The 21,663-nt window shown below is 41.4% G+C and overlaps 2 protein-coding genes across 2 annotated transcripts; one reads left to right on the top strand and one right to left on the bottom strand.

Annotated features, from left to right (window-relative positions):
* Positions 1 to 2,538: 2,538 nt before the first annotated feature.
* On the bottom strand, positions 2,539 to 8,788 carry ppp1r3ab (protein phosphatase 1, regulatory subunit 3Ab). Its single transcript, XM_086209517.1, has 4 exons — positions 7,119 to 8,788; positions 6,221 to 6,288; positions 6,057 to 6,124; positions 2,539 to 5,787 (listed from the first exon to the last, which is right to left on the bottom strand). Exons 1-4 carry the CDS (start codon positions 8,114 to 8,116, stop codon positions 2,962 to 2,964), a joined length of 3,960 nt encoding a protein of 1,319 aa, XP_086065643.1. The 5' UTR covers positions 8,117 to 8,788; the 3' UTR covers positions 2,539 to 2,961.
* A 38-nt stretch (positions 8,789 to 8,826) lies between these two features.
* Positions 8,827 to 21,160, top strand: LOC147259251 (forkhead box protein P1-like). The gene is made up of 13 exons (XM_086207957.1): positions 8,827 to 9,446; positions 12,124 to 12,292; positions 14,098 to 14,199; positions 15,084 to 15,164; positions 15,443 to 15,545; positions 16,168 to 16,342; positions 16,762 to 16,866; positions 18,018 to 18,105; positions 18,443 to 18,580; positions 19,195 to 19,369; positions 20,267 to 20,337; positions 20,776 to 20,877; positions 20,972 to 21,160. The coding sequence occupies exons 1-13, from the start codon at positions 8,827 to 8,829 to the stop codon at positions 21,158 to 21,160; spliced, it is 2,118 nt and encodes a 705-aa protein (XP_086064083.1).
* Positions 21,161 to 21,663: the final 503 nt, after the last annotated feature.

Raw genomic sequence — 21,663 nt, 5'->3', positions numbered from 1 at the left:
TGTTAAAAATAGTATTCTTTGGATATACAAAATGTTTTTAAAATTTCTAGAAAAAATGTATTGTTGTGCTTTCACACTACCACTTATTTGTTTTCGATTGACAACGTCTGATTAATTAATTGAAGCCTTACTTCCATGTTCATCAATACTGCACTTATTTGTATCTGTGACACATAAAAAAAATTCAAATCTTTGAAAACATCTTTTGTAACCAGTACATGGAGGCTACTTTTTCCACCTGGCATGATGTTTTACTGTTGTAACTCTATAAAATAATAAATAAACTTCATTTTTTGCTTTAAGGTCCTTTCAGATACAGCAGCACAGCAAAGGCTGTTGGCCAAGTGCTTCCACTGCAAAAGTAATCCGATTAGGCCCAGAAATGGGTCTGAACAATAGATTTAGAGTTGAGTGTGACTTGATACGAACTTGTGTTCTGTTCAGATTTACAAGATGTAACTTCTCATAAACGTGTAACTTTTAAGTTAGATTTAGCCTGCCTGCAAACCTTTGTGCATTCCAAAGACAGATCTTCACTCTCGGTGGAAATTAATTTTGCAGTTTCTCCACTGCTGTAGTTGTACTCGTGTTCGGGTTGTACAATTATAAAGCTTTGAAATCCAAGCTGTCGCTATAAATTCTTTTAAATCCCACGAGAGAACATTACTATTTCTGTCTCCCAAAAATAACATGTAGCATATGATGGCTGTTTATTTAGCTGCAGAGCAACGTTTCATAACATCAAGTAAACATCACAAAGCAGGACAAATGCATCAGTAATTCATGTGATGAATAAAACCATGCAGGCAAAGGGCAGCAGGTATCAACATGCAGGAAATGAGACAAAGAAATTTAAAACACCCATGAAATTATATCATATTTAACTCTTTTCAATGGTAGTTTTTATAGTTATATCTATCATTGGAGCTATGGACTTAATACAGGTGAAACGTGTCATGATGCTCTCACCTGCCATTCAAAGAGAGTGAATTATGAATATAACCTGTAGTGCCAGGTGATGATAAACATGTTTATTTCTGCTCTGAAGTCTGACAATTTAAAGACATAATACCCATCTTTTGTATCTGATGATCAGATTGGTGAGATCTGAGTAAACTTGGTTGCAGCTGCGTTTTTAAATCTATGATTTCCGCATGTACCTTGAAACTCCAGCGCATCAAAATAGTCAAAAATGTGCGAGATAAAACTTGGTGTTTTGCTTGATGCCAAACATATTTTAAAACTGATAGCTGAGTGATAACAAGACACCTGAATGGAGCAGAATGCAGCCTGAGATAAAAAACATTTCAACACACCAGAAACACAAATAGGAAATCAAGCTGTCAGGTAAGAATCCAGTTTCTGTTTCTGTTCCTGAGTTTCAGGTCATAACCGCAGATCTCTGACATGCCATACCTCTGATGATATGAATGTCTCTGTACAGCTCAGAATACCTGTGACCTGCAGAGTCAGAGAGGAAATGCATGACTCTTATTGATTCCATATTAGCACGGTTCAATAAGGACAGAAAAACAATTAAGAAAAGCAGTGTACTGGTCGGGCTATGAAGTAGAATCCTAATAACTTTTAACTTTTGCTATTTTGAATGAAATGTCTGCTATTGGATGGACTGATACAAAACTGGGCACGGATACCCACTCTTCTTTCTGTTGTCCCTTGAGCCTTGAACTGAACGCCATCATCAGGACAAAACAAAACTGTAATTCGTCTCATACTTAGACAGAGACGTGAGCATGGTAGCAGGTATGAGCCTGAAATCATCCTCATGCGCACTTTGCAGACATCCTGAAATTGTACTGGTGTCTGCAACCAGTCCAGGACCACACAGGACCCTTCCTCCCTCACACAGACACCTTCTAGATTTGCCACTACAGTATGTAACATTTCTTTAATCTTCAACTTGCTATCATGCCTGTTATTCTACAGCATGACAGTGGTTCCTTAGTGATCAGGTTACTAAAATGTCAAGAGTGCAGTGCATTTTGTTGTCGTTGGTCTGAAGGATTTACATTATTTCATTCCCTAATGGCTTTATATTATTTTGAGGGGAATTGTGGTGTAAGAAGACCCAATTTGACCGACGTGTGACAGTGCCCGGCACTGATTCATTAACCTAGTGCATGTGCATGTGGGCTATATGTGCTGGCATTTTGCTCGGAAAAATTGCTGCCAGAATGACGGTAAACTTTCATCCTCTCTTCTAGTAAGTCAGATTTCAGAGATCACATGACAACACTTTTTTTATACACTGTTTGTGTTGAAAATCTTTGTTCCCATTTTTTGCAGAATGAATTAAAACAGCAGAAGTGTACGCACTCCCATAATATAAGAACGCTATTAGTGTTGTAAGCAATAAAGTAACTTGCCAACCTCCCTGATTTGTCAATAGAACAATTTATTAATTCCATATTTTGGAAAAGAAAATGTAACATATACATTCAAGGATTTGCATTTTCATTCATACACATGGCGCACTGATGCGCTTCTTTAACATTATGAAAATGAATAAATGCTCTGGAGAAGTTGTCAGTGTGTGTGTGTGTGTGTGTGTGTGTGTGTGTGTGTGTGTGTGTGTGTGTGTGTGTGTGTGTGTGTGTGTGTGTGCGTGCGCGCGCGCAATGGTCCGCAGCCTGTGAGCTGAATCAACATGACAATTTTAATTTACAGTCTAACACACTGGACAGGTCTGATGATGTCATGCTCTACAAGTGCTTTCTAGTCCTGATGTGTCAACGTTGTAGTTAATGCCCACTACTATTTATTGTTGTGTGATATTTCCTTGTATTCAAACAAATAATATATACTTATGATGTCCAATTGTATGGTTGTACGTAGCACGGAAGTGTTTTGAATCGGCTTAGCGTACAGACTTTGTGAATATCATTCAAGCAGCTCCTCTGACTGCATAACTACACCTGGAACTGTTTTTTACACTGTTATTCAACCTATCCGATTGTTTTTCCCTTGCTGCTTCTCTCCTTGGCACAAGAGCCAAACCACAGATATCAAATACAGACCAAAACAGGCAAGAAAATCATAACGGTAGGCCACAACTAAAAATACCACGAACAAGGAAGCATATAACAATGTTTTTGAGATACTGCTGCAGGAAAAGGTCTCTTTCCACCATGGAACACGTCCGCTGGTTCCTTCCTGTCTGCTTGACCTTGACGGTGCTGCATCTGTGGGTTGGAAATCTACGGTTTCTGTGTCTTCAAGGTTGTCAAGAAGACAGTTGAGATCCTCATCCAGAGATTCCGTGATCGAAGGCATGGGGGTGGACAGCAGTTTGCTTCTGCAGACAGGCGACCTCTTGCTCACACCGAAACCTGCATCTTTATTCTGCTCTTTGGCGATCTGCGCTCCTGTGTGAACGGCCCGTAGACAGTGCATGTACAACTCCACCTCGTCGTCCGAGTCCGACTCCGCTGAGCCGCTGTCGTGACTTGTTTGGTCACTTTCAGGGTCATCAGTTGACATCCACAAGCTTTTCTCAACTGCCGTGAAATCACTCTCATCTCCGGCAGCTTCTGAAGGGTCATGTGTCACATTCTCCTCCTCTTTGTGAAGATACATTTCAGTTGGGATCTGTGCTGTTTGCGCTTCTCTCGTATTTTTCTCCTTGTCAACAGCTTCCTGCCCACTGTTCGGCAGAGCAGATAAACCTTCCTCAACCTTGTTTAGGGCAACGTCTAACCTCCCTTCAAAGCACTTGACTTCAGCTTGTCTCTCTCCTATTACTGAGCACTCTACAATTTCTGCTTCTCCCGCTTCATCGACTTGCAACTTCTCCTCCTCTACACCTTCTTCCTCTGCCTTTACCTCAGGCGTATCTGCTTCATCTTCATCGGTGAGGTCTATTACCATCACTTCTTCCCCCCCTATTTCACTTTCTTCTTGCACATATGACCCTTGAAATTTGTCTTCGTGCACCTCTGCAATGTGTTCTTGTGCCGCTTCTTCCTGTCTGTCCCACAACTCTGCCTCCTCTATTATTTCTTCCTCTCCAGCTTCCATCTTTGAAGCTTGAATATATTCATCATCAACATCCTCTTTCTCAACCTCAATCTTCATTCTTTCTTCCTCTCTTATCATGCCGTTGTTCACTAATACATCGTCAGCCTCTTCCTCCTCTGCGGCCAGGATCTCCATAAGTTTTTCCTCTGTTTTCTCTCCTTTCTCCTCTAAAATATCCTCATATTTCCCACTTGTTAGGGCTCCCTGTTCTTCCTCCACTGCCTCTTTGTCCTCTGTGCTCCCCTGCTCATTTGTTAGTATGATCTTTTCCTCTTCCTCAACCATCATCTCCCAGTTTATCCCCTCAGTTTTCTCTGTTAAACTAAAATCCCTCAGTCTTGGTTCAAATTGCTCTACTTTTTCTGAAATGTCTGAGTCAGCTTCAAATATGGGATAGCTCCTCATCACGGTCTTTGTCAGTGACTCCACTACCTCACCGTTCACCTTCATTTCATGTTCATGCACGTTGCGTGTCACCTCATCTCCACGCGCCCCGTTTTTGTTTATTTCGTCATTGAATTCCATAAGTGTGTCGGGTTTTCTGACCTCCTTTTCCGCCACAGCTTCAAAACAAGAAACATGGCTGTTCTTTTTTTCTTTTTTTGCAGAAAAATGTATATTTTTCCGATCCAAATCACGTGGAGCATCTAACAGTTTATCTTCCTCTGAAGATGTTATGGATTTTATTACCGTTTGGCCAGCGACATCCTCAGTACTTGTCTCATCTACACTCTCACAACTGCCTGTCTGGTGATCTTTGTCATTGCTAACTTGCTCCGACAAAATTTGAGGAGGTGACAGAGAAGAGAAATGTTGACAGGCCGTAACGTCATGTGTCTCACTCAGTGTTTCATTCAAAGGTTTTATTGGCACTTGATCTGTTTCTATTCCAGTTTGGTTTTGTAGGTCAAAGGTCAGACTGTCTTCTTGTGCTTTCCCCTGGTGATATAAGCCCTCTCCAGGTGTTTGAGCATTCGTGAAATCTGTTTGTAAAATGTTTACAGACTGTTGATGTGTTAAAAGTGGTAATGGAGGTACATCTATGCATATCTGATCTAAGAATTCTCGGTTGGATTCATTCGTTAGGTTTCCCTGAATTTCATCCTGGTGACATCGAGCATCTGTTGAAACAATGCCAGTTTTCTCTCTCCTTTTAGTGTGAGGATAAGTTACATCTGCATCGCTATGTGAGGCCTCTCCTAGATTAGCACTCAAGCTTTGACTCTCACTTCCCAGTCTGCCAAACACCTGATGATTTCCAAACGTGAAGCTGCTGCTTTGGTTAACAAGGCTTTCACTGCTGTCTGCTGAACATTCTTGGTTCTGACTTCTCTTGTCAGCTTCAAAGGGCAACATGCTGATACATTGGCCATCTGAGGAAGATGGCTCAACATGTGAACGCAGTAAGTAGTCAGGGATATCTGTGGCTATTTCCCCTCCTGCGAGCGAGGCCGGATTGATCTTCTCAGGTTTCTCTGCGTAATCTTGTGCTTGTGACTTGTCGTGTTTGGCAAAAGTATCATCAACAAATGGAGAACCAACTGTTTTGTTATTTCCTGCACAAAAACATATCATATCTGTATGCGTTTCTGCTGGGATTTCTTCTATGGACGCCGGTGTTCCTTCTGGAAGTGATATGTCACCTTCATCGTTTACGACGCCATCTCTTTGAGCAAAGTAGTCCCTCACCCGAGCCATCCGTGCTGCCTTTCGTTGGCCTCTTCGGCTGCAGTTATGTTTGTTCTCAGTCTGTCCATCAACAAAAAAGATAGATTAATCAAAGTTCGTTAACACAATGCTTGTGCTGGTGTATGGGGCGAGGGGGTGGGGTGTTAGAAATAGTATGCATTTCAAAATATGACACCCCAAAGAAGTGCTAACTGCATGCGCTGTGTGTCCTTAGGTGCACAGCACATCATGTTACACTGGTGCTTCTCAAGCTTGAGTCATGTGACTGGACGCATGAGAAGACAGGTGGATAAATGCAACTGTAAAATGTAAAACATCAGTCAATGCACCTGTAACTTCTTTTCATCTTCCTCAGACGTTTCAGTGACTCTTATAGTCTCTACTTCCTCTGGAACATCTGGGGAGGGGGGGGGTAGATTTTACATCAGTACTGTAGCTTTATTGTTACAGTCATTTTGATTACAATGTAAGAAAGAACATATGTGTTCAGTACCTGTTGATAAATTCTCATGTGATGATGTTTCCAGAGCTGATGCATTTTCCACAGAAGAGAAACTCTGACTGTGGATTAATGGCATTCATATCAACATTAAAGTGTCTTTCATGATGATAACTCCTTAAAATCAAAGATGAAATAAAGCAAATTAAATGAATTATTTTGAAGATATGCTCAAACAGATTCAAATGCTGCACTTTTAGAACATATTCCAATCTTTTTTTTTTCTCTTGTCAAAGTACAACACTGATCATTCGGATTTTAAGATGCTTATTCTGTAAATCATACATAAATCTTGAGGCACTGGATCTTTCTTCACAGTTTAATTCAGCTCATAGAATGTTATCATGGATGTTACCTTACTTTTCGTGACCAGACTTGAAAACAAGCAAACCAAAACTGATTTTTTTTTTTTTATAGAAAGAACATCCACTATGTTTGATTTTAAGAAGTTAAAAGGAAGGTAATAATTCAGTGTTCTACTGCTCCTAAGTTTGTGTTGAGTGATTGAGTTGCACCTGAGTGCATCACATTAAAATCTGCTGGTAACACTCTTCCTTTTTCATGTGGCCAAAAATACTACAAACTTCTCTTAATGTAGCCACATCATTGCAAACTACATCACTAATAATCATGTAGTTTGATGGACACATCTGTGAATATATCCTCCTTTGTAAATCCCTCACTGATGGCACAGCCGCTGGACTGGATAACATTTGGCCGTACAAGTGACCTTAAATTCGATATTATATATATATAATATATTATCTTTAAATCTCAGATTTGACAAACTCCATTCCATATTAGTGTGGATGCAGGGACCACAATTCATGTCAGCTGATTATTGGTAAATCTTCATCAGTTTTAACCCTCATACATCCACGCCCATCCTCACCTGACACTTTTAAGGCAGCTTTTCCTACTGTCACTGTCCTTCAGTGCTTGCTCTTGCTGGGCTTTCATTTGCTGTTGACAGAACAGCACGTAGTTCCTGTTGTTATTGTTGGCCCAGAATGTTCCCTCAGGGGTCTCATACCTCAGACAAAAGTCAACTCTGGCTCCCTGTTCCCCAAAGGGGGGCACCAGGGTGAGTTTAAAGGAGAAACTGTCCGTCTGACCATCACTGGAGCCGGGGATGTACTCTGCCAGGAGATCGAAGTGGGTGGACCAGGTGTCCAAACTGGTGCGGATGTATACAGCCTTATGGAAGGAGATATTCAGGACGCGGATCACTCCTTTTAATATTGTAGTCCCTGGAATCAACTCAATGGTCTCCAGCTCTACTTTCTGCTGCAGGACCTTGACAAACAGCTCTTCAGCAGACAATGCAGTGGAAAAAGTGAGAGGAGACAGGAAGTATGTCTCTGCATCTTTGATTTCGCCCTCAGAAGAATCATATCCTGGCAGCTTGGGAACATCCCACTGGTCAAACTCCTTCACTTGCACCAAACTCAGGCCCTTAGCATCTGCAAAGGACACTCTCCTGGAGCCAGACACCGGCAACTCCGGTTCTGAGTAGTCATCAAAGTCAGAGCTTCGTCTTCGTGGAAGAGGAGAAGATTTGGGCCTGATCCCGATCACCACCTCTCCCTCGTCATCATCCACGTCCAGGGAGCTGAGGCCTGGCACTAAGAGGGTACAGGCCCCACTGGGTCTGGGTTGTCCCACAAACTCCATGGGGCTCTCCATGAGAGAGTCAGTGGGAAGTGAGCTGCAGTGCCGCTGTTTCTGGCAACTGACATTCAACAAGCTCTGACTTAACAGATGGCGTTCAGTTACAGATGACATTGTTGCAAGGGCCAACACTATAAATAGGCTAGAAGGGACTTGAACTATGTACAGTGGTCTAAGTTCAGGAGAACATATCATCCTCCTGCCTCTTGGAGACACCATGCATGATAAAATCTAGGCTGCTAAACTACTAATTTTCCAATTGTCCTCCTCAATTTCCTCTGTAATATACCTCAGCAGGCTTGTGTTTTCGAACATGCAACTGCACTTACAGCTCCCTGGAGAGCTATAATGCTACAAGAGGGTCATTACCCCTACGTTGCTTTTAGGTTGCATGAGAAAAGAACATAAAATGGTTTCGAGAGATTGTTTAGAACTACAAAATAATCCCACTGACCATTAACTGACTCTACAATAGTTCACCTATTATAAAAAAAACATGTTATTGAAGAAAAAAACATTCCGCACAGGCTTATCTTCCTATCTTTTTGGAGCGTATCCCATTTTCAGAATTAAAGTTGAAGTTCCTCCACACAGTGAGAGAATTACAGTTATGCATTGTGTTTGTACTCTTTACTGTGTTTATCTTGCAGCTGTGATAAAATGGCGTGTCCAGCTCAAACCATGACCAAAGTGGTTAGTCCTTAATCTCACTGAGCAAATAAAAGACATTTTTGAACTGTGAGTAAGAGTCTTGTGTGTTAACTGAAGAATGACGAGCCCGCCCATGATTTGAGTGAGAACAGTATAAAGGCATGAGTGGATTATATTTCATTTGGACATTTTATGCAAAGGGAAAGAAGCAGAGCACAAACCTTTTACTAACTGGTTAATTTAGCAGGAGTGACATTAGATAAGCGTAAGAATACATAATGGATGCAGAAAAAGGAAGACAAGATCAAATGGACTACAGGAAAGATGAAAAAGCTGCGTGTGGCTTTATTAAATCAAAGAAAGAAGACAAGAGCAGAGAAATGGCAGATGCTGTCAGTTCTTGTGAGAGCATCTCCCCCAAACCAGCTAACCCTCCAACTAACATTTCCCCAGCTTCAGAGGACACACAACACTTCCCAAACCCCTCACTCTCTTACATAGCCCTGATCGCCAAGGTCATCCTGTCCTCGCCCTCTCAGAAGCTCAACCTGGCGTCCATCTACAGAGCCATGGAGGAGAAGTTTCCCTACCTGAAGAGTCGAGGTCCTGGCTGGAGGAACAGCGTCCGGCACAACTTGTCTGTAAACACCTGCTTTGTGAAGGTGAGCCGCTGTGAGGACGGCAGGGGTCACTACTGGGGGATTCACCACGCTCACCTGAGAGACTTCCAGCAGGGGAACTTCAGGCAATACAGGAAGGCCAGGGGGAGGAGGGACATGGAGCGCTATGACAGGGCTGCCAGGTGTCTGATGGAGACCAGCTGCCTTCTGGGAAAGTTTTGTGACAGTGGCTCTTTGAGGTGCATGGAGCCACAATGCCCTCTGCAGGAACCTATGAGGTATCAGAGGAGTCTTTTGGATTGGACCAAAGCTCACTTTAACCCCTGGGGTGTCAATATGAGCTGGGGGGATTCATCCAGCTGGGTGAGACATCACTGGTTCCCTGAGAGGGACTCATATGGCGGGGCTGTAATTGAGAGAGGGCATACCAGTTCACCCCTGACCTCCAGACTACACTCTTGGGGGAAGAATGACCCGAGACTGACAGGCACGAGAGAGTCATGTGACAGCAGCTTCATGACGCTGCCACTACCACTGCTCAGCTTCCCAGGGTGCTGGTGTGTGGCTCCGGTCATGCCGGAGATTCCAAAACCTTTGCCGTACAAAGTCAGTTACAAACCCATTTAATGTTTGCATGCACGTGATATCTTTAGCTGTTGTTTACTGAGTTTCTTTTCAATATTTAATGTAGTAGATATTAGGGAAAAGACAAGTCATTTCACATGGGAGAGAAAGCTGTTACGTGTATGTCACGGGCCTATCAGCAAAATAAAGGCGGAGAAATAAAGGTTTTAGTTGATGTTTCAAAACCCCCTCAGGTTTAGGGATGTGATGATGATGTATGTTCTTCCCTGCATTCTTTAGTCTTCAGGTCTAAGTGGCTTCATTTCACTTCTTTTTAGGAAATGTATGTACATTTTCTCATGAATAATAGCTAAATGGCAGGTAAATAATAATCCAGTAGGTGGCAGAAAGTTACCTTGGTAACATGATCTACATCATGAATTGCTCACATTGATTTGTCTTGATATTTTTGTGATAACAAGCAGAAAACTTAAAATCATCTAGTTTGGCCTCTGCTCAGCTGTCACTCGCAAAATGAATCACATAGAAATGAAGGTTGTTTCATCTCTATCACCTCTCACGCATGCTATTTATTAATTGTTACGCAACTGAAACACACACTTTTATGTGCGCTAGTATGAAAGCATGTATTTTCTTCCTTGATATCCCTCTTGTATTGCAAATCAAAGTCTGACAGCTCCTGATTACGATATTGCAGCCACGTCTTTGATCCTCGTCCTCCTGTCTTCGTCATGAACAAATGTAAAGAACTGTGTTGTTGAGAGGATTTAGAAGAAGCCAAAGCCAAACTGGGATAAATGTGCTGTGATATTTAAAAGAATACCTAGAAAAATGCAGACAGAAATTTGAGGGAAAAAAAGAAAACAGATTTAAGGTATTGTTTGTCATTATGGCTGCGTGGGACTTCAGTGGATCAACAACCCAAATTAAAACACTTGTACTTGTTTTTGATAGCTGTACCGATGTGCTACTGGAATAAATGCGCGGACGCTACTGTAAATAGCACTTTGATACTAGTTTGACAGTTGTGTTTCTCTTTTTTGTGGTTCAAAACTCTTGGATGCCGCATATCTAAATAAAGTCACAGACAACTATACTTGTCTCTTCTCAAAGAAGACCCTGGGTTTTAATCATAAAAGACAATAAATGATGCTTGTTTTGAGTTTTTTTTAAACTTCCTCATATATTTTTTTTATTGGATTGTGTATGTCTATGAATATCAACAAAGAGAAGCTTCTAAAACACAAGTCTTGCTGCATATAAGGAGACCGGAAAGAATAATAAAAAAAAAAAGAATCAGATATTCAGATTGTTTTAAGTGATCATATACAACAAATGTAAAAAAAACAACAAAAAAAACCACCCACCAGTTGCTGAGCTAAAAGTAGCTGTGATCTAAAATGCTGATTTCTTACTATTTTCCTCCAATAAGTATGTGTTATTTTCACAGTCTGACTTATTGACTGACACTGTAGCTCCGCCCACTCAGGTAGACACACAACTCCATCTCTCATCCTCACTCCAAACTGCATTATTTGGAGACGTCAACACAGCCTGGCTGCTCTGAATTGACTACTCACCTTTACAGTAAGTAGGTTTGATTTTATTATTCTGTCAAAAGAGAAGGAATAAAAGCATGTTTGGGTGTGGGAGAGATTTCTAATTCAACCAAGTGATCAGATTTTTATGAAAGTTAACAGTCGAGTTTTAATAAAGCTACATTTTTAGGGGAAAGCTGGTTATTACTCTTTCTGTGCCTGCAGTTTCTTGCTCCCTTTTATGTTTTGCAGAACAAAAGTCTAGATGCTTTGAGATAAATAACACATTTGTAGACAAAAGCGGAAAACTGCTTGGAAGCTGTCATGTACCTTTCACCAAAAAAAAAATATATTTATAAATTTTTTTCTGTGTAAAATCAGATACATTTGTAATTGTAATAATTGCAACATATATGTGTCCATTTTATCATGATTATGTAAATAACTTTTGTAATAAAAATGATTTCATTTAAGGCCGATTTTTTAATTTTTATTTATTTATTTAGTTGCATGCAAAATTGCTTTGCAAATGTATGCAAAAAATGTATTAATTTCCAACTTCACTCAACCTGTGTGGTAAACTGCATTCCAAATATTTTATTCAATTGAATGACTTGCATTCATTTTTAAAAACAAATGTCTTTTTGTTCAAAGGGATGTCTTGTTTTGTTCTGTTTGACGAACATTTTTATCAAATTCACTCATGGATTCACTGCTATCTCGCCCACCATGTGTTTAGTGCTACAACAGGGGGAAATTTCTGCGGTGATAATGAACTACATGTTGTACATTGAGCCTTACAGCTTATTGGATGTTGACTGTGTTCTTTTAGCACCTCAGCTGGGATGCCTGAGTCTCCTCTCAGCCCCTCAGCTGTCCGTCAAAGCCCAGCAAGCAGCCTCCTCAGTCACACAGACACCATTACAGGAGAGCGAGTGGCTAATGGGGACTCCTGCAGTGGAGTGAGCAGAGAAAACTGGCAGAGTCTCCACTATAAACAGGTATTTTCATCCCCTCCTCGTCCTCCCACTCCCTTCTCCTCCTCCTCCAGATGTCAAGAGAAATACTGCATGGACTCCATATTGGACGTCCTCTGACAGGACACCAAAACCCAGAGGCTCCAGCTCTGTTGACAGTGGCAGGGTTTTTCATATGAGATCTGATCCTGGTTGGGAGTTGACACACACAACTTTGTTTGTCCTTCATTATTAGTGTGTGAGTCAGAGCCGGGGAGGAATAATCGTCTACAGAGCCAGGCCAAACTGATGCAAGTCCAAGGCAAATAAGTGTGGGCCAGCATCGTTTTATGGTTGTGTGTTTGGGTTCCATCCCCGAGAATCTTAATCTAAGGGATCGACGATCATAATGAGCCTCCCTTTGTGTCTGTCTGTTCTCTCATCTTGTCACTTTTGCTCATGCATTTGATTCACTTTCACGTCCTGTAATTGCTGCGGTCCTTAACTTGTCGGTTTACAGAATTTCAAGCTTAAAGTTAAAACAAAAACTGTCCAGAGCAATTCTAATCCCTGTTTGATGGAGGTGTTAGCTGAGATAAATTGCTGTCAGGTGATGGACAACATTGTCTTATGGTATGTAAAGCGCAGAAACATAAATGATGACATTTTGCGTCAAACTTCTGTCCTTTCTCAGTAAAAGACAAGAGTTTTTTCTTCTCAGCACACGGCAGAAAATGTTCCCCCGTGATTTAGAAAGCACAGTAATGACCCCGGTTGCTCTGTTGGTGTCTTCTTTATGATTTGATGTGCAACACAAAAGGCTTCATAGAAGAACTGCAACTACGGATGATGTTCAAGATCTGTTGACATTTTTTTGAGAAAGGGATTATTTCTCCAGTCTATACATTTTCTAAATAGGAACAGGCCATCCAGAATCTTTTGGAATTCAGTAAATCATTCTGTTCAAGCCACTGCATTTGGCATTATTTCAGATAAATAATGAATGATATCAGTCAGTAAAATTGCCTTTGATTAGTGGGTCAATCAACTTTTTATTTCAATACTACTGGATCAAATCATGTGCAAACAAGTAATACAGCTGTGGTTGTTTTTAATGTATTTATGTTGTGGTTTATCGATACAGAGGAAACAGTGGAGGATTTGGCGAGAATGACAAACAAGATATGACAAGCTCAACGTCCCTCATGTCCTCCTTTCAATAAATCCTGCAAAGCACTGAGATATTACTCCAGTCTGCAGCCCACTTGACAATTTACTTTGTACACTCAAATAAAACTAACACACGTCATACAGCTTTTCATTTTAAAACACTGGACGGACTGGCAAAAGCAGCGGAGGGAAGAATTTTTCATAAAGAAGAGCAAACTGAAAACGCAATATACTGTGTGTTTTCTGATAATCAATAAGCAGCTCCATTATTGATACACTCCATTGTAATGATGTATTTGGACTGGGCTAAAGCTCACGACATTAAGTATGTAAGTATGTTGAGATTGTGAGGAGGTTTCAGGTGAGTCATAATGCAATCATGCCGCTGCCTCTACTTGAATAGTAAACTACTCTGTTATTTGTCAGTCGATCAGTAACAGTTGAGGTCAGTTATTATTCAGCGAGTGTTTGCCTTTATTAATACCCATACACTTCTATTAGGAGTCACAACAAGCATGTAATTGTGTTGCTAATTAACTGGTCAGCCTATCTCCATCTCGTTTAGGGTCAATGACACAATGCAGCATGAAGTTGTTTGCTTATTGGATTTGGACAGATTCTCATTGGCTGCAGGTCCCGCTGCCTCGGCTCAGTCTAACTGTCCTCTTGTCTGTGTGGAGGTCGCCCTGGCCATGATGGCACCTCAGCAGATGCAGCAGCTTCTGTCTCCAAACCAGCTGCAGGCTCTGATCCACCAGAAGCAAGCCCTTCTGCTCCAGCAGGTATTTATGCACTACTAATACTGTTGATGATGAGGACAAATACTGCTATCAAGCCAACATGTCTCAGGAAATGAACCTACTGTAACTAAATGAGAGCATGTCAGGCTGTACAGATTAAGATATTTTTAGTAACAGTGTTAGATTACCTGACCATCTCCGTTCTAAGAATATTCAGCTAGATGATGTCAGAGTTAACTTTAATAAATAGATTTTTAGCTGAAGATACAAAATATTTGATGCTCTCATAGTGCATAATTGCATCAGCCGACTAAGTTTAAACTAGAATAATCAGCGTCAGCTTGGAGCTGCAGTATGATAACGCAGTCTGCCAAAAAAACAACAAAAAAAACCAACGTATTAACTTCACAAATATATGGAAGCCGAGAGCGGCCATGCAGGTATCGGATTGAGAATAGTTTTACAAATCATTCGTTCAACAGATTCGTGTACCTGTGAGATCATTTTAATTCCGTTAGCTCAGAATAACAAAGCTGGTTTCTCTCTTGCTAACCCATTCATACCTCAGTACGACTTGATTAATAACAAGAAAATCACCGGAGCATTAAAAGCAATAACGGCATTTTTAAAAAGTCATTCAAAGCGTGACCGTTCCAGCGTGACCATCAGACTTGTTGATTTTGCTCGGATGGCTGTTCCTTTGACTCCACTCTTTCACTGCTCAGCCGTCCGGTCATTCTGTCAGTTACATCCCTGTCAAAATAAATCAGTGGAGGGAGCAGTTAAAGAAGAACATACTTGTGTGCATAATCTGTTCTGGTTTTCTGAAAACATTTGTAAGTCAAACGTGTTCCTCATCTTTCTCTCATTTTGCTGGGTTTTGTCAGTGTGTGCACATTAATGATGGTCCCTCATCATTTCTCCAGCAGCATCTCAAAGACTTTTACAAGAAGCAACAACAACAGATTCACCTGCTTCAGCAGCAGCCGGGCAAGAAAAGCAAAGAGGTAAATGGGTTTTGTTTTGTTTTGTTTTCTTCTACCTATACATGATGAGGACAGGTTGATGTTGAAGATCAATAGAACAAGTTAAACTTTAATCAAGTGGAAAAGTCAACAGAATTGTAGGAGTGGGGCTGATTTGAAATGAGAGTGAACACATCAGCAGCTGTTTTCTGTGTGGTCTCAAACACCAAGAGTCAAGCACCAGCTCCTGCTCTAAAATTCACCTTTCAGACATCACTAACACACAGGGAAACATTACCCTCTCACTCTTGGTCCTGCAGCTCCATGCACAGCAGCTGGTGTTCCAGCAGCTCCTCCAGATCCAGCAGCAGCAGCTCCTCCGGATGCAGGCGCCTATCCTCTCCTCCCCCGCCCTTCCTCCACGTAACTCCTCTCTTCTTTCCTTGACCCTGTTTCTCCTCCGTCTTTGATTCAAATTTCCCTGGAAAGTAACCACGTTGGAGTAATTTAACTTCCAGCTAGTATTTTCTAGTGGTTAATGTAGTAATTTCATCTTCAGAAATAATTTAGGTCTTCTTAATAAATTCTCAGTCTTTTAAAAATGTTTTTATTTCTGGAAATCCCTGCCAACCCCATCCAAAGTGGGGAACTGGACCGTACATTTGGAAACCCCTACATGACAGCAAATTTCAAAGGATTTCTTATGAGGGACTACAAAAAAAAAAAAAGCAAATTTGTGTGTACTTGGAATTTTCTGGCTTATTTGCATCAATATTTCATTGTGACGGCGAAACAGATTCATTTATTTAGTGACATGTTTTTTTTTTAACCCGTGATAACGCCTAAAGATCAATCAAGTAAACTAAAGTGATAAAGCCAATGTGATATGTCTGTATTTTTTAATACACTGAATTTTCATATCATTCAAAATACTGCGCAATAGAAATTCCATTTCAGGTACCTTAGATGTAACATTTAAGAGAAAGTCTCCCTAAACAACGTGTAAAACCACTCAGATTAAACAGTCAATTTCTGAACCTTTCAGCTGGTTTCAGCTCCTCTGAGATGCATCAGATATGGAGAGAGCTGGTAAACGGAATAACAGAAGATAAAACCGCGACGAAGGCCAATCATGACTCCACTGCCAACAACATGAAGCCAAATAAAGTCCCAGCAGCGAGACAGACGGGTGACCAGCCGTCTCCCCGCAGCGCAGAATGGTAGGATTTGTGTCTTTGAGCTGTAGATAAATTGTGAAAACTCAGATGATGTTGCCTTTTGTAAACATCAAACATTTTTTCTTTCTCTCAAGGTGAGGGTGGAGAGGTGTTTGCTTTTGCAGCGAGACTTCACTTTTAATTCCCCTCGGGATGATATACTTTGTTTTGTTTGTTTGCTTTGTATTCCACCACCTGCAGTGGTTCAGCAAAGAAAAAGTTTACATGACTACACGTCCTGAATCAAAAGTAAATAGTTTTCCATTTGTGTTTCAGTGCTCCCCTCCACCTTTCTCTCTCACATTTGCTACCTGAAAAGAAAAGACAATTTTATTGCTGTTTGGCTCTTGTTATCTTGGTGTTGACTGTCTGCTGTAGTTTTTAATCATGTCAGTACTTTTCTTCTCCTTCTCCTCATCTAGTGCTATTAAAGCTGATCGTGCTGCTGCAAACGTTCTCTACGGTCACGGTGTGTGTAATTGGCCTGGATGTGAGTCAGCCTGTGAAAACTTCAACCAGTTTCTAAAGTAGGCCTCAACGTCGTCTTGCATTTAACTTTTGATATTTGCTTTGACGTTTTGCACCTTTTTGTTTATGACTGAAATGCAAACTCCGCTGCAAGTCTATCAGGGCCAGGTAGTCGCCCCCGCTGGAAGACTTCTAAGTTGTTTTTTGGTCCAGATCAAAGCAACGCATTTTCTTTGATCTGCAGTCCTCGAAAAACCAAGATGGCTGTTCAACAGCGACCTCTGCTGCCACATTTGCTGATTACAGCACACTGGTGCATAATATTCTGGTGATATAGGAGGGATGAGAGTACCACACTTGTCTCGTGGGTGACGTTATTTAAAGAGGACTAGACTTTGACACAAGACCAGAAAAGGAACTAAGTTTTAGATCATCGACTGTGTATAAGAGGTGGGCAGACTCTTGTTGTAAAGGCTGAACTTAGAACGTCGCCATCTTTGTTTTTTGGAACCAGAGGGTGGGGCTGCGGTGGAGCGTTCGTAAGAAAAATGTTGACTGTTGCGATGAAATAAGTTGGAAGTTAAATCCTTTTCACTGCTGTATAATCTGACTTCTTTGCGCGGCCATGAGAGTCGCCCCCTCCTGGCTGTCAGGAAGAATGCAGGTTTAAGAGACGTGTGCATCAGCTACTAGACAGTCAATGTTTTTACTGTTGTGGCGGATTTGAACTTTTTTTTTTCCAAAGTTCAGAGAGTTAATGAAAATATGTCAATCTCAAATATGAATTAAAGGAAAAGAGCCAATAGGCACCAACTGGTGTAAATGAGCTTTGAGCCTCAGCAGTTACAAATGATTCTGATGGTTATATTGTAGTTCCAGTATATAATGGAGAAATCAAAACACTACTTCTTTGCTATTACAAACTCCACTTTTCAGATTCAGTCAATTTCTGCAGGAGTGGTTTGAGTTTCTACACCTCTCACCCAATGTCAGCTGGGATACCCCCCCCCCCCCCCATGACCCTCAACGGATAAGTGGTAGAAAAAATGGATTGATGGATCACAATTAGTCATCTGATTAGTCAGATGATGTTTTTAGAGCCTCCCTGCTGGGGAGTATTTAATCTATTTATTCTCAAGTATTTCCTCTGTGTGTGTGTGTGTGTGTGTGTGTGTGTGTGTGTGTGTGTGTGTGTGTGTGTGTTTTTCAGGCACATGAGCTGTGAACACACCCTGGATGACAGAAGTACGGCCCAGTGTAGAGTTCAGATGCAAGTGGTTCATCAGCTGGAGCTTCAGGTGGGCATTTTCTTTTTCCTGAACGACTTGTCAGATTCAAACTGCTGCTTCTGCACAAAGAGCTCAGCACCTTCTGTGTTTTTCAATCAAGTTTTTTATTGATTCGAAAAATATCCCTCAGCATTTCTGCAAAAGCGATATTTGCGTTTTTCAAATGTCGTAAAGTCTAAACAGCCTTCATCTCACGTTCAATATTCCATCACTACTGTCTCCTTCCTCGTGTTTGAAACAGTAGGAAATTGTACTTGGCAAACTTCAGTTCACAGCCTTCTATTTCAGTGTAACGTGTTCAGTGATTCTGATGTGACTGCCCCCCCCCCTTCATCTCCCCTTGCAGCTCTGCAAAGAACGAGAGCGTCTGCGAGCGATGATGGCTCACCTGCATCTGCCATCTTTAGAATCTCGCTCGCTCTCTGCACCTGCACGTCTGTCGTCGCCACGATCTGATACGCCAGCTGACCCACATGGTGCACAGGTAGGTGGTGCGCGGTGATGGCTGTGTGAACAACAGAGACAAACTAAATGAACCATAAACTGTGTGATGTTTCAGAGGTGTAAGCACAATTCTGTGTGGTGGTGGTGGTGGGGAGTGAAACTAATATCCGTCTGTCTGCAGCCTCATTTTCTCCACCCTGCAGGGCGCACTGATAAAGATGCCACCAAGGCCGTATTGGAGACTTGTACGAGTCGTTTCACAGACATTTAGCATGAGATAACTCAGGAAAATGGGTGGTGTTGTCTCAGAAACACTCTTTAAAAAAAGAGCTTTGCTTAGGGACTCAAAAGAGAAATAATGTCCGAAATGTGCCAGTGTGCCAACTGGTCAGTGTTTTCAGACATACTCTGATAATATGGAAGCTAATCATCTGTTAATCTTCCAAATACTGCCCCCTAATCACAACACTCACCAAACAATTTCACCCTATAATTAACAATAATTGGCTTCCTTCTTTTTGTGATATTAAGTGGAATCGCCTCTGAAGAGGCGAGTCAAATCATTCAGTTATGCTCAGTTAAAGATCTCCCTCTTTGTTTCACTCTCAGTCTTCCTCAATCCTCCTCTCCTCTTCACCCCTGTGTTGCTCTCAGCCCACCAACAACCTGTCCTCACTGAGCCCTCCAGATTCAGCCCAGGTGTCCCCCCAGCCTCCGGCCCCTGTCTGCACTCCATCCCAGGGGAGTGAGGAAGAGTCGCCCGCTCACACCTCATGTCCAGGTGCCATGAGACGTCGTCGTCACCCTCTGGTTTACTCTCTGTCTTCAGGTAAACCGAATAAAATAGAGAGAGACACACACCTGTAGCGATGAGCGTAATCGAATTCAGATGCCAGAATTATCGGGAGATTAAAAAAAATAAATAGATCAAAGATGACAGTTGTGTTTCGAAAACGCGCTGAAGAAATTTCTCGTTCTCCTTCTTTAAGAGGCTGAAGGTGTGTGTCCAGTGGCATTTTCAATGGATTTCGAATTTAAAAATCTGAAGATGAAAACCTCACTCAATTTTGCAAAAAGAAGTATGCTCATGTGAGGCAGTGACTATGCGATTCTTTTTGAGTGAAAGAATGGTTGGGCAAAATGGGAGATGGAAACCTCTTTTTTCAATAAGCTCTGAAGTAGCAAATCTATAACTCAGTACTCCGCGTCTCAGGGTTTTCTGGAAATTTTTCAGTTTTGGCATATTTTAGCTGATATTAGCTGGTACCACAGAAACAACTCGAGCAACTGAAAGAACTTGGTCAAGACGTCTCTCCGTTTTTACGCTGGTCGGTGGATGTTGGTGGCCAAGCTGACCTCTTCATCTCCTCTGTTAACTGAAGTTCCCCGTAACGCCATCTTGTGATGAAAACATTCGTGACCTAGACTGGTTTACTCGCCCCAACCAGTTGATAGAAACATGCCTTTTTGTGTGTGTGTGTGTGTGTGTGTGTGTGTGTGTGTTTACTTTTTTGCTAACATTTCCAAATTATCTTAAAGAGATACAGAAATAATGTGTCTGCAGCCAAATTGATCTACCAGGTCAAAGTCTAACTGAATGTAAATCCCTTAATGTACGAATGTGCACACATTGTGTACGCACAGCAGACGTAAACATCACTTCAATGCATGTTTTTCTGACTTTAGAAAATTCTTGAGTTTTCACCAACTCCTCTCCTTGTTGCAGAGAATGAATTTGAGCTCTACAAGAACACTGATATCAGACCACCTTTCACCTACGCCACGCTGATCAGACAGGTACGCTCGAGCACTTGGGTGTCGGGAGCACTTTCTTCCTACCTGACCTTAATATTGTGCGCGTTATCTGAGTGTGTATTTATAACATTGTGTAGACTTGGTGCTTAGGGGGTGGAACTGACGTCATTCCTTGTTTCTCTTATTGTGAATAACAGCAACTGAACAACCAAACTCAGCTCTCAGTATTTCTCTACTGTGTCTACTCATTTTTTTTTCACTATATAAAAGGGTGCTAAATTTAGATTTAATGTATAAGAAGGCTGATTTCATAAAGCAGCTGGGGACTGTTCCAAAAATTACTCTTAACAACAATGGTGTTAGAAGAAGTTCCAGCTTTGTTCATTGGTCTGTCAGGTAATTACTGGCTTTTATTTTGCTGGAAAGGGTCAGGGATGGAATTTGATCCTGTTGTGTGCCGTATTTCCTCTCCACCTACAGGCTATTATGGAATCATCTGACATGCAGCTAACACTTAATGAGATATACAACTGGTTCACCAGGACTTTTGCCTATTTCCGACGTAATGCCGCAACTTGGAAGGTACCACTTGCGCTTGCTAATCAACTGTAGCGTGGCTGATTTAAGCAGCATGTATTCAGTAATATCTCCTTCACTCTGATTTTCTCTGGATCAGAACGCGGTGCGCCACAACCTGAGCCTTCACAAGTGCTTCGTGCGTGTGGAGAATATGAAAGGAGCCGTGTGGACGGTGGATGAGGTGGAATACCAGAGGAGAAGATCCCAGAAGATTACAGGGTACACGCTGTGTCCACACTTACTGCTTAGAGCAACAGCGATAGCAGGGCATCTGCGCGCACCATGACACCAGGGAGTGGAGGACAGAGAAGTGTTTGGAATTACTCTCATTTCACTGTCCTGACGCTCTCACACACACACACACACACACACACACACACACACACACACACACACACTCTCACACAACCACATCAGGTCTGACTTTCCCTTTATAAAAAAAAGCAGTTTCCACATCTCTGAGGAAAAGAAAATAAATGTTTCCCCTTCTTTTTTGTTCAGTTTTTATAATGGATCATTGTTTTAGATTGTATATGAACTTCAGTAAGTAGTGTGATATTATTTCTAAAACTCTGGTACATTCGCATTCATTTGAGTATCGATCCATGTACACTGTCCCTTTTCAGATGAAATCAAATCAAATTTAAATTTAATGTTTGTATGTTTATGTAGTCGCAGGCTGTTTAACATCCATATGGATGCATAAAACACGTTGTTCCAGATGAAATTTCTCAGAAAAGTTTTGATTATTAGGTTGTTTTGTTTTAATTCAAGATTTCCTTTAAAGAA

This window comes from Aulostomus chinensis, chromosome 7 (assembly GCF_037954235.1).
Source record: "Aulostomus chinensis isolate RoL2024-O1b breed Wild chromosome 7, RoL_Achi_v1.0, whole genome shotgun sequence".
NCBI lineage: Eukaryota > Metazoa > Chordata > Actinopteri > Syngnathiformes > Aulostomidae > Aulostomus > Aulostomus chinensis.
This window is presented reverse-complemented; position numbering and strand designations above follow the sequence as displayed.

What these genes read in the sequence shown, in the direction of transcription:
- ppp1r3ab (XM_086209517.1), bottom strand. Translation starts at nt 8,116, where the DNA reads ATGGTGTCTCCAAGAGGCAGGAGGATGATATGTTCTCCTGAACTTAGA. An exon ending in AGCTGCCTTAAAAGTGTCAG is followed by an intron (nt 6,289 to 7,118) that starts GTGAGGATGGGC and finishes ATTAATCCACAG; the next exon opens with TCAGAGTTTCTCTTCTGTGG. An exon ending in ACATGAGAATTTATCAACAG is followed by an intron (nt 6,125 to 6,220) that starts GTACTGAACACA and finishes CCCCCTCCCCAG; the next exon opens with ATGTTCCAGAGGAAGTAGAG.
- LOC147259251 (XM_086207957.1), top strand. Translation starts at nt 8,827, where the DNA reads ATGGATGCAGAAAAAGGAAGACAAGATCAAATGGACTACAGGAAAGAT. An exon ending in AAGCCCTTCTGCTCCAGCAG is followed by an intron (nt 14,200 to 15,083) that starts GTATTTATGCAC and finishes TCATTTCTCCAG; the next exon opens with CAGCATCTCAAAGACTTTTA. An exon ending in TCTCCCCGCAGCGCAGAATG is followed by an intron (nt 16,343 to 16,761) that starts GTAGGATTTGTG and finishes CTCCTCATCTAG; the next exon opens with TGCTATTAAAGCTGATCGTG.